Here is a 22,175-nt window from a genome sequence, read left to right on the forward strand (position 1 = left end):
GGCAAGACCTGATGCTCTTAAAGCATTCCTGTTCTACGTTAGGACGAAAATATCTCACGTTGGATTTTTAAATGCATGGATTTGTCCAGACGATCCCTGAAAGACTTTCTCTGACAGACAGACGTTATCAAGGGCTTAGGACATACCCTCTGTATGTGGGCGAAATCAAGTATTTTTGCAATGAAGTACTGCATCTGCACAAAGTTAGGCAACCCCGATCCAATTTATGTTGCAAGAGCCGGCACGTTGTGGACTTCTGATGCTTTTCTGGAAGATGTGCTTTCATCAGCTCTTACTGGGCTCGCTTCAGGGGCATGTAATAGAATTTAGTGATGTGTCTGGACTGCTGGACAAACTGGGTGATAGGACTCTTTCCTCTGGTCTTAATCTACCACTTTCATAGCTTTAATCCTTGACTAGGATGAATGGATGAAAAAAATGATTTTGTGGTAGCTGAAAGCCATTATGCCTTTTTTTTTTAAGGAAAAACATGTAGTGAAAGTTTCATCAAAATATATGCCTTAGTGTTAAAGAGAGTCCAGGTAGCTTTCTCTCATGAGTGCTGCTTTGGGTAGTGGAGGTGGGTTTTTTTGTTAGGGGTTTTTTTTTTGCCTTTTTACATTTTTTTTCTAGTTTAAAAAAACAAAAGAAAAAAAAAAGAAAAACACACCAAAAAAACCCACCACAACCCAACCCAACAGTGTTTCCAAGATCGATAGTTTTCACCATAAGACTTCACGTGTGACAGATGCTCACCACCTCCCCTTAGAAAGCTAGTGCTACAACTGACAGACCTGCTCCTTGCATAAACAGTAACGTATTAATAACCAAACCTTGGAGTCTAGACCTTGGAGTCTATGAAGAAATTGAGCTTTAGCCTTAGCTGTCTAAAGCAAGACAATTGAAATTGGGCACTTAGAACTTTTTGTGTGGTCCTCAAAATATGTGTCATCCTGCAGGCATCTTGAGTTGATTTTTTTTGCAGGCACCCAAGCCCTCCTTTGCTATTGAAGTTTCTGAGGAACCCGAACAACTCCTCAGTCAGAACCTCTTAATTCCAGAAAGATCCTGACAGCTTCCTGCTCTGAGCCCAGGTAGACCTTCCCCAGATGTTATTCTGCCTAATCTTCCTGAGGCTGTTTTACCCATGCTAAAGCTGGCTATGCTAAAGCATGTACCTCCAAACAATACAACAATCATTGTCACTTTTTTGTTTAGAAAAAAAAAGGGGGGGTGGGGGGTGGGGGATGCCAAAGGCCTCGGTCTGAATCTAACCTACTATTCTGTCTTCTCTAGGAGCATGTTGCAAAGTTCTACCTGGGAAGTCAGAAGAAATGTTCTTCCCCTCCCTTTGCTGTTGAATCTGTAGGACAGAGCAAGAGAGACGTCAGGATCTGGGACAGAAGGGCCCTGTTGCTGCAGGGAGCAGCTGAGGCACTCGGCACAGGTAGGGAGTTACATCCTCTCCTCAAACACAAGAGGCAAAAATCCGTTTTGGCAGAAAGAAGTACAGAGCTGGGATGGAAGCACACATCCAGGGAAAACCAGGAACCTCCTCCAGGGCCGTTCTTTTTAAAAATAGTCTTTTTTTTTTTTTTTTTTTCTTCTTCATTAGAGTAACAACATCAGTACCACAGCTCAGAGGTAGACTCCTAAATCCTAAAGGGCTAAGATTTAAGATGCCTCCTTTGTACTTCCCATTGATTTGATAAGTCTCCTTAGCTCAGGGAGCTCTCTTATCACTTGAAGTGTTCTTATTTCTCCTTAAAAACTGTGTAACTCAGTCAATACCATTCCTGACAATCTAGACTTCTGCTTTGCTGACACACAGAGACGTTTCCAGCTTTGGCAAAGATCATTTGTCTCAATATTTGGTTTTCATACTCTAGTGAATACTTCCCTCTGCAGGAAACTGTAAGTCAATAGCAGCCATAGCCTGTGGCAGAGTAGAAAAAAAGTTCGAGGCCGGAAGTGGTAACTCATGTATAGTTTAATTTACTGAAAAGGGTCCTTGCTACCTGGCAAGCTGCCCTAGCAGTATGGGCAGGTTTTGCCTTACGTTTTCCATCAAGGTCATTTCCACTGACTTTCACAAAGATTTTTTTCTTTTTTCCCCCAATGGATTTTGACAGCAAATAAATAATCTGCCACTATCCCTGCAGAATATTCCCACTCTGGCGCTTCCAGGTATTACCCTCCTTGGATTGCCAGAGGAGAGAGGGCCATCTTTCATGTCAGTCATCCTCTGCTATGCCTTTCTAAAGGAACTTGACTTCCCACCTAAACCAAACTGTACCAAACAGGCTGGCCTCCGCCTCCGTGAGCTACAGGCTGCCTTTGCAGCTGCTGCTGGTTCCTGCACTGCTTCATTTCAGCTTCTGATTGTGGCAATTATTTTGCAACAGTCATAAACTTCTGTACCTCAATGCTTCCCCCTCTCCACCTACAAGTGGCAATATTATGCTTTCTTTTTGAGGCACCACAAGTTATAAAATGCAGAGTATGATCACTGCCGTTTGATCTACAAGCCAGTACTGTACTTGGTGGTTATTGCCCTGGATTATTCATTCACCTCTTTCAAGTCTAAAACTTTATCTGGTAGCTTAGTTAAGAGTTTCACTGCATTCTCAAAATGTAAGGCTGGAACAATCTTGGTTTTGCAGGCTTCTTTTTAAGTGTCCTTATACTTCTTGAAGTTGCACCTGTCTTCAAGCAGTACGTAAAATTTTCTTTCAACTCCCATGAGCAGGTATTTGCATTCTAGAGTCTTAAAAATTCCACCTGGTTTGAAAGTGATTGCGTCGTTTAATTGTTCTATGGCTGTTGTTTACATTTTTGGAGACAGAAACAAGAAACAGCCCTACCTTACAAAAATTAAGCCCTTCTGCAGTAAGGCCAAAGCTACGTCAGTTGGATGGAAGACTGCTTAACAAAAATTAAGCTATTACTGAGATAAACTTAGATAATTCTTGTCAATTAATGCTTCTCCATGGTAATTTTGCAGTGCCTGTACCTTTGGAAAAGGCCTGCCCTCGGCCCGCTCCCATATGCCTGGTGCCCGCCTGCGGGCCTGAGCGCTGCTTTCAGGAGGCTCTGCCTTGGGAGGTTAAGGGCGTTGGTTATTTCATTCCTGACGCAGCCTGCGATGCAGTGAGGAGGGCAAGCCTTTTCACTCTTTCTGACTCTTAAGCTGAATAGTTCAGCCACAGACAACATGGAACGACGATTTCAAGTTGTGGTGGCTGGTAGCAGCTTTGTGGGCATGGTGAAAAACTACGAGGAAGGAGCTCTGACTGACTGCTCTAAACCTTCCCTTTTCTTGGCTGTTTTGGGGCTCTTTCTAGCTGCAGGAAAGTCACATTTGAGACTCCTGGGTCATTAGTGTTTTCCTTCCTCTGGCTGTCCACTAAGTTGAACACCAAATAGCATGAAGTGATGCTAAACTGGTCATTCTTTGTTATGCACAGCAACTGTGCTAAGACATTCACTGAAAGAGAAGACCTGTAACAACTGACTTTTTGGGGGTTGCTTTTACCTCAAGAGTGTGTTAACCTAGTAACTGTTTCCTATTTAAAAGAAATTCCCATTAATTTAGTAACTCGTTTGTGTTATTAAATAGAACGCTAGCTCTCAGTGACAAAGAGCCTTAGCTCCCCCCACCCCACCTACTGTTTTTTTCCCCTCTATGAAAAACCAGGGGTTGGAAGATAGAGGCTGCTGCCCACAACATGCTTGCTCCGTAACATTAGCTTTACCGTTTGTCACCAACCACAAGGTAGTAATAATATTTTAAAAGATTAAAAAAAAGGGCAGGCAAGTAGATGAAAAAGGTAACTAAGAATAGGGACCACCTTTTCTATTTTAGGGCAAGTTTTTTTTAATGCAGTGGGTTTAGTGCAGAGGAACAAAACCTTGTTTCACTAAAGTCAGTGACCTCTACCTTCAGAGGGACTTCTAGTTTCTACACCAATTATAGAGCAGGATGGTATATGGATTCACTTTTATCAGTTATACAACAGTACTGTAAAAAATATGAAACACCATGTTCTCCCTTTGTCACGTTTTTAGAAGAAATACAGGGTGGGTTTGGTTTTTTTTTTAAAGGTTAATAAGCTCCAGTGAGACTTTTATAAAATATGAAAAATATGCTTGCAATTTTGCACACTGATTAGAGATTTTTAATTATGTGTTCTAAATAAACTTCAAAAACCCTGAATTACAGCAACTGAGTGCTACTGCTGCTTCAGCTGCTTATGCCTTATACCTTTGTTCTTATCTGCAAAAAAAAAGACCAAATTCTGTCTGAGGGCTGTGTTTGGCTTGCATCCACCCAGCACTCATTACGCTCAAACGTTTGATCGTGGGTTTGTACGATCACACTTGTTGGGAATACTGAAAATAATTGCCAAGGTACATGCTCACATTAATAATGATGGAGGTGCTAGTTTGTAGCAAAACTTCTCTCTGCACAAGACTGCTTCAAAGATGGGAGCATGGTTAGAAATCTGAACAAGAAGGATGTTACATGCCTGAAAAAAAAATACAATCCCATGGTTTTCAACAGTAGTGGCCAGTACCCCCTTTTGTTCACCAGGTATGTCACCTCCCCTACAGTTATTCATTTTAATGGTATGCAATCTTCGTGCAGCTCAACACACAGTTCCCTTACGTAGCTAATAATACCAATTCTACCTAGGTTGGGTTGGTCCAGATTTCCATTAGAACTATTACAGAATATTGTTTTATCAAATCTTTCTTTTACATTGCAAAAGGGTCCACCTGGTTTTTCAAGGTGTCACTAAAGAGGCCCATATAAAAAAGCTTGCAATAAAAAAGTGAGACTTAATCCTGGAATTCTCAGGCTGCCAGGCGCACACTTTTAAATTTGTTCCCCCATACCTTATCAGCATTATACGATATTATTATTCTATCTGAAACACGGATCTTTGACTTGGCCTTAGGGACCACTCAGTTTAAACATGAAGTAAAGCAAGACCCCTCTTCTTGCCTCCCAACAGAGTTTCTTAGGAAATAACAGTTTAATAACTTTCAAATGTGACAGATGCTACTAAGCAAACTTGCTTTTTAAAAATTACTTTTCTTTTTTCAAGGTTTCACTAAGACACTTACTTAATTACCCTTTCTCTTGTTCAGCAAAGCACCTGTACTGGAGCCTCTGGCCAAAGCTTGCTAGCAGAGAAAGCAAAGTGAATCCTGCAAAGTCTGTCTGTGAAGGTACCATGTGTAAAGTAAGTATTTTTTACAGACACCAAATATTAACAGCATAAGTTTAATATGAATGTTAATTCAAGTACAGAAGTCAAACACATGATTTCAACATTAAAAATTGCAACACTTAAAACAACTACTACATAGCTAATATCAAATGCAAATAAAATTAAACTGCTGTAACTGCACCTAAATTAACACCAAAAAAGACTATTTAATATGCTGATGAAACATGTTTAACTGAAATATGTAATCGATCACAATAGTTGACTGCTTTTAAGAAAAATTATTCAACTTTAAATCTTTCCATTGCTTCGTTTTCTGTCTACATAATATTCCATTTTGACAAACACTTTTCAGATAAAACAGCTTACAACCAGTACTTGCATAGGTCAGGCCCTTAGACTCTTAACAGATGCCACTTGGCCCATTCCTTGACCAGGAGCTGAAACTATATGCCAAATTCAAAGAGAAGGATGATCTTGTGTATTAGTTTCAGATTTTAAAAAAGGGGGGGAAAAAAAAAGGTGTTATTTTTGTCATTCAATAAATAAAGCACTTTACTGAGAAATGCTGAACAGTCGCAATAAAAATGGCTTACTCAAAATGAATTACATATACCCGATTTAAAAACTTGAAAACTATTTTCAGTTTAATGCTAAATGATGTTTTTTAAGAAGAACATGGCCTGATTAGAAAGTGAGCAAGCTGCTGTTCAACATAGCTACCACGGGCAAGTAGAAGCGCTGGTTAGGAGGGATCATCTGGATAAAGCCTCTGCGAACACAGAAGCACGCACGTGTCCCAGCAGAGAGGTGTGGACAACAGGAAATGCACCTTAGTGATGGTATGTAAAACTAAATGCAATTTTTATGTGTCAGGATTTTTTTTTTTTTTTGCCAATTTTTGTCTTAAAGAATTATCTAAAGGTATTGAACCTCAATGTTATGACTACAGCAACATATCTCATGTAGCCTGATGGTACTTTGACATAAAGTCCTTTGAAATACCACTCCTCCACTAATGTAATGCTATACCAGAAGCAAAGGACGTCGGACATGTTCTTCCTATAAAATTTTGCATCAGGTTACAGAAACAAATCAGAGTGTGGTATTTAAGTTTCATACTATGTATGTTCATGTATGAAAAGACAGGGGTCCCAGGGTGATCTGGTTTTGGTTGTTTTGGGTTTTTTTATGTTTGCTCAAGATTTATTACGTACAACAGAAGATGTAAAAATTCTACATGAAACTCAAAATACAAGGGTAGGAATAGTAGCAAATTATTTCAACACTAAAAATAAACTACTGTTGTATAAACTATTACAGGTAATAATATTTTAAACAAATTATCTTTTCAAAACAAATTCAATCAACTTAACCAAAATAATTTAACATTCAATTTCACTAATCTTTCAAGTGAAATGTTTAATACACACATGTGCTTTAAAGAATTATTCATTAATAAACATTTAATGTGAATTTCTGGTAATTATGTATCAGTGTGGTATTCTTTTTTCTTTTGTGGGAAGATCCAAAGCAACATATTCCAACCTTTTTGTCTTCAGGGCAATTCAGGCCAAGTAAGGTGTACAGTTGACTGCAGAAAAAGACAGAGAAAGAGACTTTTGATTTTGGCAAACATACTGCATTACCTATATTCCAAGATGAACTTAACTATTAAGGAGCTTGGGATAATGGTATAAAGAAAGTATTCACAGCCTTATGCCAATGTTGTATTCTTCCCTTTCTGCTGCACCCCTAATACTTATTTAATTATTTATTAATTAAGAAGTTATTTTGTCAACAGTTCAAGCAATATCAGAAAGGACCTAGTAAAAAAGAGAAATGAAAAATGAGAAATTAGTAATCCCAGGGGTTTTTTCCTAAAAGCCTTACATACTTTAATAAAAACCCCATTCTTCAGTACTGAACATAAGTATTTTCTCAGCCTATATATATTTTTAACCAAACTTTACAATTTTTTTGACCTTTTGTTTCACCTCCACTGAACACAAAGTATTAATGAAGACAACTTTAATGTGCATATTAGAACACTGTTCTGAGTTCTATTAATGTGTTGCACATGTCACACGTATCACCTTGCAGCAATCTTTCATATTGCATATTTAACACTTCAGGTCTGGGTATACTATTAACTAAGTACCAAGTTCTGCCAAACACACTGCATAAACAAAACCCAACTTCATTGTGGTGATCAAAGGGCTAGAAGAGGGCAGTAAATTCAGTCCTGGTTTGAAGCAACTGACTCTACTGAAGTCAGTCACGTTATTTCATGGATAAACATAGTCCAGCACTGTTGTATCTTTTTTACTTATTTTTCTTCAAGTTCTTCCACACAGGCCCAGATTTAACAAATGTATGTTCCCTGTCCATAAACAGCAGCAATAGAAAAATAACTGAATCTTCAGGACAAATCCTGGGTGACTCAGATTAGAAGCTTCCAGCAGTAAAGTTAACACCAAGCGTGGATTTAATGCTATTTTCAAAGTGCCTTATAAGCTTTTAAAAACCAATCTCATGACACCCAGAGAAGATGGTAATCCCCTTTTTAAAAAATGAGAGAGGCCTCAGAAGTGATAGACATCCACACTTAAATTCATCCATAATAGCATAGTCGACAAAAGAGAACATTTACCCTTGTAGCATAAAATGCAGACAGTTAAAAATAACACTTTTTGCAAATCAAAGGAGACATTAGCCTCTCTCTTTTACATGAAGTTGACTATCCAAAGAAATAGTCCAAGTCACCAGTGTGGTAACAACTCCATTTCTGAACATAAATTTAAATTCAAGTAGGAAAAGCAAATAATTTAGAAATTACTGAAAAAATCAGGAGTCTTAGGAGTAAAAACCATAACCTTCCTTTGCGCTGCACAATCCATGTGAACATCAAACTAGGTGATCCATTATCCAGTCTACAGCAGTACAGCTATGGTCTCCTTTGAAAGAAAAGGAAACTGGACAGAGTATTTCTACAAGCCTTCTCAGAGGTATGTACGTGGGGATATAACCTTGAGACCAACTTCTCTAATAAACAGCCCTAAAACAATGTCTTTCTTTGAAGGGGCAAAAACCTGCACCAAACAATCCTGGGAGGTTCACTCACCTCTACTATCCCACCATGCTGCATTCAGGGACAGCAAAGTTACATATGCTTGCTCAGGGGCTGTGATAAAAACCATTATGTGTAAGTCATCTGATAAATATTTAAGACTTCTAAATTCATACTGTTAAGGAACATCCTATACTACACTCTGAGCCTTTCTAAAAATCACTTAAAAAAAAAAATAAAACCACCACCAATCACCACTTATCATCTCTAAAAAAAAAATACAGAAATTACTGGCTTTGTTTGTCAAATAAACATTTTACTTTTTGAACCAGGCTGTTGCTTGTTCCAACAACAATATACTTAATTTTGATAAAGCAAACTAAGGCAGTGTTGAAGTAAGGAAAATCCCCACAACAAAACAGTAAAATAAAAACATTTCACTTGAACTGTGATACCTTTAAGTTTCATGTCCAAAATCTAGGACAGCGGTCTACTGATACATTTGTTCCAAGACCCAGATGCTGTGTACAGACTCTCGAACTAGTTTATACAAGTTTTATCCTTGACTTGTAAATTGCTACTGCATGCAGTATTTAAGAAGCTTAAACAAGTGAATTCATAGCAGTAAGATATAATGCTTACTCCACCTTTTTCCATAGTTTCCTATATACTTTCCATATGGTGAACTGGAATTAAACTATTATTTATGTGCTATAGTTATTAAAATGCTTTTCCTTGATTCAGAGATTATCAGTATATTTTCTTTTAAATACTTTGTTAAATACTTTTAAATACTCTCTTCTACCTAAAAATTAATTTCTTAAATTGTGTCTCAGTGAGATGCCACATGGAATAGCATGTATGAGTGAACAAAAAATACCGTATTGTGGAATACACGTCTAAAACCTGGCAGATCCCCAAAACTGAGTAGACTTTACCAAAACTTCTTTCCTTCTTCCCCATCTCCCTTATGTCAGACTCAGTACAAAGAGAACTCCCTAGAATTCAGCCTTTGCTACAGAGGGCGTTATCCTCAGGACTCCAAAGAGGTTCTGACATTTTCTGTTATTTCCTTAAACCAATGGAATTCCACCAGCAGTAAGTGACAACAAAACAAAAACCCAGAATAAAACCACAATCATTCTCAGAAAAACGTTCTGCTTTCCCAGGGTTCAGATGTTTACTCTTACTAAAGAAAGGGAGGTGGAAGTTCTCCTACAATTCATAGCGTATCTATGCAACTTCGAGTTCTCTTCCACCTATACTCCGAAGTTAGCTGGATGAGCCAGAGCCATAAGCAACAAAGCTACATTACTGACGCAAAGGACCTGAATGACAAATAACAGCTCCTATTTTGGGATTGATTCTGCACTAACACTGCTTCTGGACCAAAGGTGGAATATAGAGTCTGTGTTAATTAGCACAATTCTACAGTCTCCAAACTGGAGCTGCCTCACACCTGGCCAGCCTCCAGGACAGGCAACCACATTTAACAGCCAAGCGCCGTTTTGCAAACAACACTAAAGTGCTGTGTAAATTCTAAAGACGCAGCCTTATTTGTGTTAAAATTAGATTAAAATTAATAGAAAAGGTATGACTTTCTTCTGCGGGGCAGTCAGGTTTTTTTCCTATGCTGTTCCCTGCCCCCCACCCAGACATTCACCTTCTGGAACTTCAACATGTAGCTCTGCTCCCTTCTCACAAATGGACATCCAGACATGTAATTTCCATATATTTAAACAAGCTTAAGTTTTTTTCACTTCCTTGATTTGTTCATGATTTATCTAGTAACATTAAAATATAGCTCGTTCATCTTTCAGTGAAATCATAGCTTTCTGTATTTTCTCCAAGCGTCATTTTCAAAATATTCAGGTGACACCAAGTGGTTAATTGTTGTACTGCTGTCTGTTCAAGACTACTGTATGCAGTAACAACCAAGTATTGTTATGTGAAAGTAAATACAGAAATATGAATCACCAAAAAAAAAAAAAAGCCAGAGTGCTTTGAGATTATTAATCAATCATAACAATCCAATTTTAAATTTCTATCAAGGCAGCCCTTTCTCATTCACTTACCTCAGTCTGCTTATATGCTTTAAAAAGAAAAAAAAAAAAAAACTGTACACATCATCAAAAATTAAGTGGGCAAAAAAAATTAAGTTCCTGTAGGAGAAGTTACTTACCAGAAGGAATTATTCCCTGTGTCATCTTTATCACTCATGCTTATAGTAAGTTGCATCCAAGAAGAAACAGGCTCAGACTTTTTTCAAAATCACTGCTACTTATAAAAACACAACAAACAAACAAAACAAACCCCACCACCCACAACACATACATCCATGCAGCATCATTCAACATGCCAAGCCATACAAGACACTTCAGTGAGAAGGAGAGATCCTCTGGCACATCTAGCAACTCGTCTTTAGCTCCAGATGTTTCTTTCAACATAATACATATTAAGTTGGAACAAAAACAACTTCTGTAGATCAGACAGGGAAAAGAAATTCTATTTCTAGACTCCTTAGGGCTATGTTTCAGTATCGCAATAATGCCAACATCAAAAAGAAGGTTTTCATCAGCATGAAAGAGGTGTATCTTTCAAAAGTCAGCCATGTATGTCTGCTTTGAAATCGGGCTCTTCATGATCTTTGTCCAGGGCCAAATCCTCAGAAACAGGAATGCACAGAGGCCATCAAAAGAAAAAGGTTTTATAGTTCAAAGATAACAAGACAGCATTACCAGCACTAGGCCGTTAGGTGGACAGCTCTAAAAAAAAAAAACAAACCTGGGATTTGGGAATTCAGCTAAGTAAGAATTCATGTTAATTGTGATCATATGGCATACCGAAGTGCTAAAAAGCTTTAAAATACTGTTAAACTCACCTTAAAATGTTTTCCCTATAGCACTTGTAACTATAATTGCAGAGATAAAAATCTCAACACATACTTCCTTCATTTTTTTAAACTTCACTGCATTCTGGATTTGACCATAGCTGTGAATACTCTTAGTCTAATTTTTTTAACTGTTCTGGTGATTCTTTCCCAAAGAAGTGTAAGATAGAAAATATTATCTTTAGATAATGCTATTGGTAAGCCACAAAATGGACAGGTATGCATGGTCAAGCACAGAACCGGAAGCTGTCTTCATTCTTCTTTAAAGGAGAGCCTCACACCACTATTTCGAGGTTAGCATCCTTTTTATCTTTTGCGTTCAGGATTACACGGGTTATAAAGGTATGGCCCCTAATTTTCATAGCTAGAAAAAAATGAAAGACACTCAACCACTAAAATGCCCCCCACAGTGTGTACAAAACCAGGCACAGATACTTAGCTGGTTTATTATTAAAAATAAATAATTCTGATCACTTTGACAATCTGGAAGTATCACCTTCAAGAGGTGACCTACTAATGCAAAACAATCACTGCTGAAGTGGAGACAATGTATAAGGCTTTGCATTTTGGAGATTCTTCTTCCTCTAAGACCTTCTGGGCATGCAAAAACAAGACCAAGAAGAAGGAAGATTGTAAGCAAGAAGAAAAAGCTTGTTTACATTTCAGCCATGCATTGCAAAAAAAGGCATCACAGTCAAGCCTGAAATAAGTTTGCTACAAACTGCATCCAAAAGAAAAGTGTCACCACAGCCTAAGTATCAAGAGACTTCCAGAACAAGTGCTAATTAGCAGTATTAGGAAGAGATGGGTGGCAACAGTATTTTAACAATTTGCTGTCCACAGTAGCTTTTCCAATCCACCAAAACTAGAACAGGTGAGAAAAATAAAGAAGAAAAAAAATAAAAAAGAAGGGGTGGAAGAGGTGAAAAGCAAAGTCCTTTTAAAGCATTTCTCAGGAACAGAAGCCATCACCACTAACACAGGACTCCACTTAACCTTTCAGTTACTATTTCTGCTTCCATTTCCCTGAAAATCTAGTTTCACTGGGCCAAAATTATTAAGTAAAAGCATTTTAGTAAATAATCTGTTCTCATTTCTCCTCTTCCCATTCCTAAAGCAAAATCAGGCTTTAAATCTTGCGGATGAAGTCCTGGGCCCTGTATGCATGCACAGCTAATCAGAAAAGGATTATTTACTGTATTGTACAATCTCATTGGGCTTCTATCCAGAGCTGCACTATACAGGATCACCAAGTCTGATGCCTCACACACTGCCTGGCCCACACACCATAGGTGCTATCCACCGAGAATGCCACTCCTTTCAAACCATGGGTTAAGAAGGCCGATGGTCTAAACTCAAATGTAAAAAAAACCACAGCAGTCTATTAATAAACTGAAATAATAGTAACTGAAGCACAACCTGTTTGAACTTCCTAGATTATAAGAAACTTGGAAAGGGCTTGCCTGCTACAGCTCCAAAAACCAAAACACTTCCTCCCAAACAACTCTGGCATTGCCCCAATTCTGAATTTAAAAAACCCAACCAAACAAAAACACCCAACAAAAAAAAAAAACCCCACACTAAAAACACAAACACCAAACAACAAAAAAACCCCAAAAAACCCCCAGCTTTCTACACACAATTAGACAAGACACTAGTTTGTAATATCTCAACAAGCCTATCATCTCCAATGTAATTTGTCACAGAAAGAAAAAAAAAACCAAACCTCTGGCTCTAGGATTCATTAGAAATGTTTTTTTTCCTTTAATGAAAGAAAAATGTTGTTCTACAAAGACTAGCAAGAATTCATTTCATGATACAGCATCTACCGATCTAGTCATGCTGAAAGAAACCATGCCACCAAGACACGAGAACATTACTCAGCAGATAAGAGAAAGTACATGATTGTTCATAATACTTGCAAAATTACAAAGATCAATCCTATCTCATCTTCAAATATACCAGGATGTACAGGCCAGAAAGAGAAAAAGAGCTAACTAAGCAGAAGATAAATTGGTCAAAAGAACAAGTGGAATAAATTGCACAAAGCCTTGCCTGGAAGTATGAGTTTTCAAACCACTATGGTATGGGTCTGTAACAGCCTTCAATTCAGAGCACCAAAAAAACAAATTTCTGATTTCTCTGAGGATGAAGTTTGATCATATGATGACTGTGATTACTAATGAAACAACCTGGCACTAGAAATCAGTTCTGTGTTCTGAATGCTGTGTGCTCAATGTTCTGAAAAATGCTGGGCAGGATCTAGATGGCAAAAGTGTTACGTTTTATATTATTTATGTATTTCACTTTACAAAGCAAGAGGGATAACTCTGTCAGAACTGCAGTGATCCGTTGTCTTAGCTATGAAAAGAACAGATTTTACTATAGGTTTTTATAATATAAAAACTTCCCTTTTCTGGTAGCTGCATTCTGATTTTAAGAAATGGAATATATATAAATGAAGATCCTAGACTTAGAAAGTAATTAAGAATAACTGTATCCCTATTTTCTCTCATTTTCTGGTTTAAAAAAAAAAACAAAACACACGACTAAATGACAGCACTCTTTACCCAAAGATAATACATGCAGAGCCATGTAATGATACTCTGCTATAGCCTTAAGAATGTCTATAAAGAGGAATCAGAAAAGATACCTAAAAATATTTATTCACCTGAATATGGATCTACCACTTCTGTTTCCCCTACTGATAATAAATCAAGAACAGAGACAGCCTTTCAAATAAATTTTTCAGCACCATAATCATCACACAGATGACCTTATACCTAAGTCACTTAACAAGTCACCTACTTCTTCCTTATAAATCATTACGGTAAATAAATGAAAGCAAAAATGACCCTAGCATTACACTGAACAGATATGTACACAGTGTTTCTTCAGTGCTCTGATCTGACTATATAAGAAACAATTCTTCTGTAGACTAACCTATACTTTATATGAAAGACACACACACAAGCTGAGATATATACACAAAGAACAATTTTAAAGTAACTTTTCTAGACTCAGTTTTTAAGAACTAATTGAAAGCATTTATGCTTACCTAGATGTAGAAGTGTGAACTGTGCTGCCAATTCCTTTGCACCTTCTACTGTTGCACAGAGTTTGTCTGGCATGAAGTAACTCTGGGAACCGTCTGTAATACTAGGAATAAGCACCTTGTACACCAAGAGTATTTTCCCATCCTGACTTGTGGTTGAATACAAGTAGTATTCTGGTGGTGCCCAGTTATTTTTATTGCAAAAATAATCCAGATGCATTGCTGCGGAGCTGAAGTGACTGGATTTTAAAGAATACATGCTAATTGGAGTAAGCTTTATTCCTGGGAAAAAAGGGTATGTACATCTTTCAACTTCAGGAGGGCCTGGACTGTGCTGACCATTAAGATGAACTGAAAGACTTGCTGGTTTACCTAAGGATTTTTGATGACCATCTTCTTTGTTAGGAAACCCTAAGAGATTTTCAGAACCTGGACTTATCTGACCATTAAAATGCTGCTTCCAAGTACTTTCTTTGTTAACTGGCTTTGCCAGTGTTACCTCAATACTAGCTCCATCAATGCACTTTCCATTCATTACAGACATAGCAGCAACTGCATCTTCTCGGTGGAAAAAATGAACAAAAGCATAGTCTCTCAGCTTCTTTACACGCTCAACTACTCCTGGCTTGAACTTGTTGAATTCAGCTTTAATTGTGTCCTCTGTGGTAGATATCATTAAATTCCTTACATATAATACTTTAACTCTCTGCATGGTTTCTTCATCAACTTCTTTCTCCGGGTCTGCCCAGTCTACTTGAATAGTATGACCCCAGAGCTGGAATGTTCCTATGGCAAAGAAGCATTACATTAATAAGAAATATGCAAAGGAAAACAAAATCATTATCAACTACCTCTAGAAAAAGCAAACATGGCGCATGCCACTTGAAACTTTTTGTTGCCAGTATCTACTTAAGCATAACATGTGAAATATTACTACTTGAAATTATTAAAGAAAATAAGACTGCAAAAATCCAAAATGTTCTATCGGTACCCTCTGGGTTCATTAAGCACCATAAGCTGTCAATACACAGACTTCGTGATTTTGTGACATGCATATACACACATATAGAAAGCAATCATAAGCAACATATTATTTTACTAGTTAGTAAACAAAGCATCTTCAATAATATTACCACCTTAAAAAGAGAAAGTAATCTAAGCGTATATGCACTAGCACAAGCCTTACTCCATGTTGCAGCAGACACCAAAACCATAAACTAAAAAACCTCCACCATTACTCATTTCAAGCCAACAGTTTCAGTATCACACACCTAGTTTATTTCCCATTCAGTGATCCAGCCATATTTCTCCCATTACTTTGCAAGGCCTATGTAAGTCTGTCAGCAATTAATGCAAGACTTGCCTAAATCTCAGCCTTAATAAATACAGGGAGTTTTACCATTCATTTCAGCAAGGCCAATGCCCTATTATCTGTCCTAATGACTTTGCTTCTCCAACTACATTGTTTCATTTCCTCCCTATTTAATTTCTCTCCCTTTCTCTTCTGTGATTTCCTTTTTTGACTGTACCTTTACCTAGGGTCTCCTCTTTCAGTACATTTAATCCCTTCTACTTGCCCTCCCCTCAAAAGGTATGAAATAAGCTGCAAAGAAGAAGTTGTCTTCTACTTTTTAAACTCTTAAAATTATTTTCTAGTAAAAGATTAAAGACCTACTTTCAACCATTTTTAAAATATGAAACATCACTCATGACACTCAAAGAAAATAAAGTAAACATTCCAAGCATTATGTTTAAGCTCAGCTTTAAGAGAATTCATGTGCAAAGACTAGTGCATGCAAATGAAAACTGGATGTGTGCCCAACCAAATACCTATCTTGGTGTAAATTAATGTAACTTGTGTTTATCAAACAGATGTCTGCTCTTTCATTCTCAGAACTCCTTAAATTTCTACTTCTTTAAAGAAAAAACAAAACAATCAAACAAAAACACCAAAAAACCCCAAACAGAAAAACTCCAGTTCATGAACCAAAACAAAAGTCCTCTTAAGCTGAAAGGCACTACTGCAGTTTTCGAACTCTCAAAATACCTCAAAGAAAGGAAAACAGAGACAATCCACCCCACACACACATAAAATGGAGATAGATACTCCCCCCCAAACTCAATTTAATTACAAATAGGTTTACCTGGGATTAGCCGCCTTCTAGCCATTGCAGCTGCTCTGTGAGATTCGTATTCTACAAAAGCAAAGCCACGATTTTTAGTTTTGTCAGTGGCATTTGGATAAACAATGACATCCACCACTCCTTCCGTAACTTTCTTCATTTCGTTCAGTATTTCTTCTTTCTTCTTTTCTTTTGGAATTGCTCCAATAAATAGCCTGCAGTTGTCCAAGCTTACGCAGACACCAATAAATTTTCCTGGACGAATTTCATAATTATTAAGAATCTTGATGGCTAGCTGGGCTTCCTCTTTGGTAGTGTACATCACAAAAGCATAGCCTCGATTCTCACCACTGAATTCCATCATCAGTCTGAACTCATAGATCTTCCCAGCTCTCTCAAAAACAGGAACTAATTCGTCTTCATACATATCACGAGGAATCTTACCCACAAAAACTTCACATCCACGAGGCGGTGGAGGACCTTCCCAACCTTAAAAGAAATTGTCCAACAACAACCTTAGTACAAATGCCAAATAGGTGCACTTCCCCCTCCTCCATAACTTGGAGGTGGGAGTTATTTATTTTTAGTCTCAATTAAAAACTGGCATATTCTCATCCATTATTTCTTTTTTTTTTTTTGTTATGTTTAAAAATAAATTGTGGGCTTATGGCATTTTTTAATTTCTTTTAATTCCGTCTTCTGGTTCTTTCACCAGAATCTGTACAACAACCCACTGAACCTTGCATTATTTAAAACACTGATAAGTTTGCTGTAAGAGTCTACATTTCAATCCCTTTTCCCCCTTAAAATTGTATGCCACTTATTAATACAACTGATAGGTGATAACTGAGAAAGAACTTAAGTTTATCTTCGACTCTAACATTTTAAAGTTGCAAATGTTTCTCTGTACTTCTTGCCCATATTTTAAGAAATTTTGGTCAGGGTCCCCAGCGCAGTTTTTTTATTTTCCTTGACATCATTAAAAAGGTCCAAACATTTCTCTTCCACCTTCTCCATTCATCCACTAAAACAGCATTCCCTAAGGAAGGTAGGATATGGAGCTATCCTTCCTCCAGTAGCCAAAAAGACTTAACACTTTTCCTTTAAAAACAGGCCACAGTTTTCACAAGCTGGAGCTGGATGGCAGAAAAAAAGCAGTAAAATAAAAATCCACAGAACAAGTAAGTCCCTAGTTCACATGTGAAAGTTACAGGAAGATCCATGCTTCTGTCCTTAAGTCAAGGACACTCTTTTATATCTCTGCCATATACACTGAAAGGCACCTTCAACAGATAATGTAAAAATGCATATGTACACAGAATAAATTTTCAGCTATAAACTGTAAACTAAGAACTACATGGTACACAAGGAAGCTACGAAGGCATCAGAATTGACATGAATTTGGAGCCACGCTGCCATGGCTTATTTAGGAAAAAGTTTGGCTCTGTTTCATGCAACAGTCCAAATCTTCATAATTTTCAGCTATATAAACATTTATGACCACTTCAGATGAGGTCTGACAAGACATGGCAAGTTAGTACTGCCATCTCTCACATCATGCCAGTCAGTTGCCCACATAAAAACACATAAATCAACAGCATGTCATTTAGAAGCACCAAAGACAAAAGCAACTGCACACCTTAGTCAGGAAAAAAAGGGAGGAGGCTATGCTTGACTGTGTAGGAAAATCATGAAATTAAGTAACAATGTTCATTTATTAACTAGACAAACTTTTACCATCATCATCAGCCCAGTAACTGATTAAACAGTGATTCTCAATAAGTAAAAGCCATCTGCCATTCAAAAAGCCCACCTTCTAATTTTAAAGCTGCATACCAATTTAGGATTACAACACATTACTGCCAACTGTGAGTAAGTTATGACTCCCGACTTAAAGAAAACCTGGTCTGTGGCACAGTTGCCAACGAGCAACATGTATTTAACAGAGCAAACACGGAAACAGTTCACCAAAAGCACCATTCCTCAAGTAGTTACCAATTGACCAGAGAGTTTCCTTGAATCAAGTACCCAGTCATCACTGGATCGTAGATTTTGGGATTCCTTTTTTTGCAGCAGTTCTCGTAATCAAACGGCAATCAACATTATAGTTATAGTCCTCCCACTGTTAGTGAGATCCATGCCATCTCAAATTTTCTTCCGTATAATTCTAATGGCTTACATACCTAATGACATCATTACATCTGCAGCAATCTAACCAGAGGACCAAACCAAAGCAATGAAAATTCACTTACTTTTTTTTTTTTTTTTTTTTTTTAAACTACACAGATACATTTTCCACGAGTGGTACAAGTTCAACAAGAACTGTGCTGCTGCCAATTGAGGCGGGGGAGGGGGAAATTTTTTTTACGGTAATTTTGAACCATATCAGCTGCTTGTTCTGGATAATGTGCCAGTCAGATAAACAAGATGGTAATAGGAAAACAAGGAAAACAAACCTGACAGTGAGACCATCTCCTTTAGCAGTAACACAAGCTTATAGAAACCACATCTTAGGCAAAATCCACAGTGAAACTTCATTTACAAACAGTAATTGTAATTTCTTATAAACCATCTCAAACATTCAAGACTCATCTGACCTAGAAAACCATTACTAGTAACTTAGGGTAATTTCCACCCTAAGCAAGTATGAAAATACATGAAGAATTAAAGGAGAGGTATATAATTAATGTCAGTGAACATATTTATGAAAGATACACCTTGTCAAATACATCTAGTTTCAGAAAAGATTAACAAATTTCATTGATAAAAGGAACTTTACCAAACAAATACACTTAATATTGCCTGATGTTCTAATTAAAAATCATAATTATAAAGTAAAAAATTTATTAAATAAACAGGCTGAGCCCTCAGAAAGTAGTCAGTGATGCCCTGCAGTTCTTTTTTCAGTGCCATTTTCAAAATAATTTCACAGGGCTCCATTTACCTATTTTATATAGTCTAGTAAAAGTATGTACATAATTTTATACAGGAAAAACTTCCAAAAAGAAATCATTTTGGGGCAGCTACATATAGCAATGAGCAATACAGTTCATACTTATGATCATGTTTATAAAGATACGGGATCACAAGCTGCAAGTGAAAATTAACTGAAACAGTAGCACAATGAATTTTCCTTCTTTCTGCTTGCGTAAGTACATAATCTGACTTGAAGAGTTTACTGTACTCCATGTGATACAACCTGGACTAATGGCAAAATTCTTGTACATTGCTGTTGGAAAAATTATTCAAAATAAAAGAAATGCTTCATAAAGATTTAAGGCATTTGATTCATTTCATCAGAGTAACAAGAAATGTTAGGATAAAGGTAACTGACATAGCATTATTATAGAGTACTAGGTGTACTAGGTATTTCATCATGAAAATTTAAAAAAAAAAATATTTCAGACTACAAATAAAGCCCAAATTCAGGAAGAAAGATGCTACCCATCTTAACAAGCTAAGTGTAGGAGTAGACAATCCCACCTGTTAGAGTTCTCAAAATCAAACCCAGATACTTTTCTGAAAATGCATCTTAGCCAAAGTCATCAGGCTCAACACAATAACTGAGCTGAAAGTAAACGTGTAAGATATGCAGAAGTTCAAAGTAAATGATCTGGAAGCCACTTATTTTCTTAACATATTTTTAATGTAAGTTTTAATTCTTGAATAGGTGAATAATGACAAAAAAAGATAATTAGGAAAAAATATATGCCTGCTAAAAAAATCTGTTCAAGTGTCTTCACTCAAAAGAATAACAAATTCAATCATTTGGGGTTTATCCATTTATTTCACAAACTTTCAGCCTTCTCAGCACGAGATAAACTCACCAGTTTCCAGCATTTGTATAAGCATGCATTAAAGTTGAATGATCTTGCAACATCTTCAAACAAAAACACCCTTTATCAGTCCTACTTAAAACTAGGAGTCATTTAAATTTATTTTGGCAAGCAAATTTAAAGTGCTCAACAAAGTTGTCTCCTTGCACTACCTGTGAGCGTTTTCTATAAACTAAATCCACAACAGCAGCTTCGACAAAAGTATTTTAGCAGGCGATAGGGCTATTTCAAGAGATTATTTATTACTAAACTACTTAATTACAGTATTAGACATATTTTTGAAACAGCATTTAATACACAAGAAAAAATTAAGTCTTCCAATGCAGTAACATCCCAAAAAGTGTTTACTAAAACAAATAGCCACTGTTCCCACATTGCAATATAGGTATTTTCCATATACTGCAAGACGTAATTCTGCTTTTGTCACTAACTTTAGCGGAAATATAGTTGGGCATGTAAAAAAACATTTTAGAGACAAAGTTTGTTTTTACTGCAGCAGTAACTTTCCAGTTCAAGTGCATAAGTCTCCCATTTGCACTGCAACAATAAACCACCACAAATTAACCAAGATGATGATTGTAGTTTTTATAGCATCAATACAATCCTCGTTATTCTTTGGGACTTTTAGCAACTGTTGTTATCTGCTTACACATCGATAGGTACTCAGCAACTTCTGTTTTCCAGTGTATTAAGTGGAAGAACAATAATAAATGAATAATAAACACTGAACGTTGTACTTTGCTGTTAAAAATACATCCAATGAAAGATGAAAGCTCCAGCAGCTCAGCATTTATCAATTTTTCCTCTCAGAATGAGGTTCTGGGGGGTAGGGTGGGTTATATTAGATACAGAGAACAGATTAGTGAACTCTGAAAACAAAATTAGTTAGATTATCTTCACTGGTGCTATCTCAGAGAACAGAGGTTTGTAAAAAAAATGCTTTGGCCAATGCAAGTGGTAAGACAAGAAATAAAGTAGGTTATGCCTGTGGTCACCAACTTGTTTGTCCCTTCTGTGCCACTAAACATTTCCAAGCGTGTTCTCAGTCACATGAAACACACTCAGTATTTTCAACAACGCACTTGTTTTGCTGGCAACTTTAGCTCCTTTTAAAGCTGTGACTTCTTAAATCCACCAAGAGCAAATATTCAACATAGTCTAGCACAAGAAATCTTAAAAGTGCTGTAAACTGTAAAGCATATCAGGACCCTGTACACATTGAGTTTCTTACACTCTTAAAAAAAAACTAGTCACTATCAACATACAGGACATGGGGCTACACATATTTTCAGTCTGATTCAGTACAGCTCTTCTTACAGAAAATAAACTCCAACTTTGTAATCTCAAAATAAATCCTCACCTGGTGGAGGACCACCAAATTTTCTTTGCCCGTTTTCTTGAACCATGCTGTATCCAGTCTTCTCCATCAGGGCCAGTAAAGCAGCTTCATTCTGAGTGCCACTTCGGATTTTGCCACATACATTTGCTGCAGTTTTATTTATCTCATGCATATCTGCAGTAGCTTCAACAGAACATGGCACATAACTTCAGATAATTCTAAGTTGTTATATGTATACAGAAGCTACGAAAGCACAGAAAAACAACTTATGCTATACTTGTCTATTTACTGTGACTTTGTTTAGCATATGGCTTCAATCCTACATCCAACTACTATGATCTAGTATTTGCTTTCAAAACATTGTTCTGTAACTGTGATAATCTTGACCTTTAAACAGCAGCTATATATTCAGATCATTCTAAGTTGTTATATGTATACAGAAGCTACGAAAGCACAGAAAAACAACTTATGCTATACTTGTCTATTTACTGTGACTTTGTTTAGCATATGGCTTCAATCCTACATCCAACTACTATGATCTAGTATTTGCTTTCAAAACATTGTTCTGTAACTGTGATAATCTTGACCTTTAAACAGCAGCTATATATTCTATATGCAAACTTTCATA

At 36.9% G+C, this 22,175-nt stretch overlaps 1 protein-coding gene across 1 annotated transcript; it reads right to left on the reverse strand.

Moving 5' to 3' along the window:
• Positions 1-6,802: 6,802 nt before the first annotated feature.
• Positions 6,803-21,719, reverse strand: RBM46 (RNA binding motif protein 46). Its single transcript, XM_035892041.1, has 5 exons — positions 21,569-21,719; positions 16,394-16,861; positions 14,253-15,035; positions 8,359-8,418; positions 6,803-6,828 (listed from the first exon to the last, which is right to left on the reverse strand). The coding sequence occupies exons 1-5, from the start codon at positions 21,717-21,719 to the stop codon at positions 6,803-6,805; spliced, it is 1,488 nt and encodes a 495-aa protein (XP_035747934.1).
• Between the last annotated feature and the right edge of the window lie 456 nt (positions 21,720-22,175).

Source organism: Egretta garzetta, unplaced genomic scaffold (genome assembly GCF_000687185.1).
Source record: "Egretta garzetta isolate BGI_Z169 unplaced genomic scaffold, ASM68718v1 scaffold114, whole genome shotgun sequence".
NCBI lineage: Eukaryota > Metazoa > Chordata > Aves > Pelecaniformes > Ardeidae > Egretta > Egretta garzetta.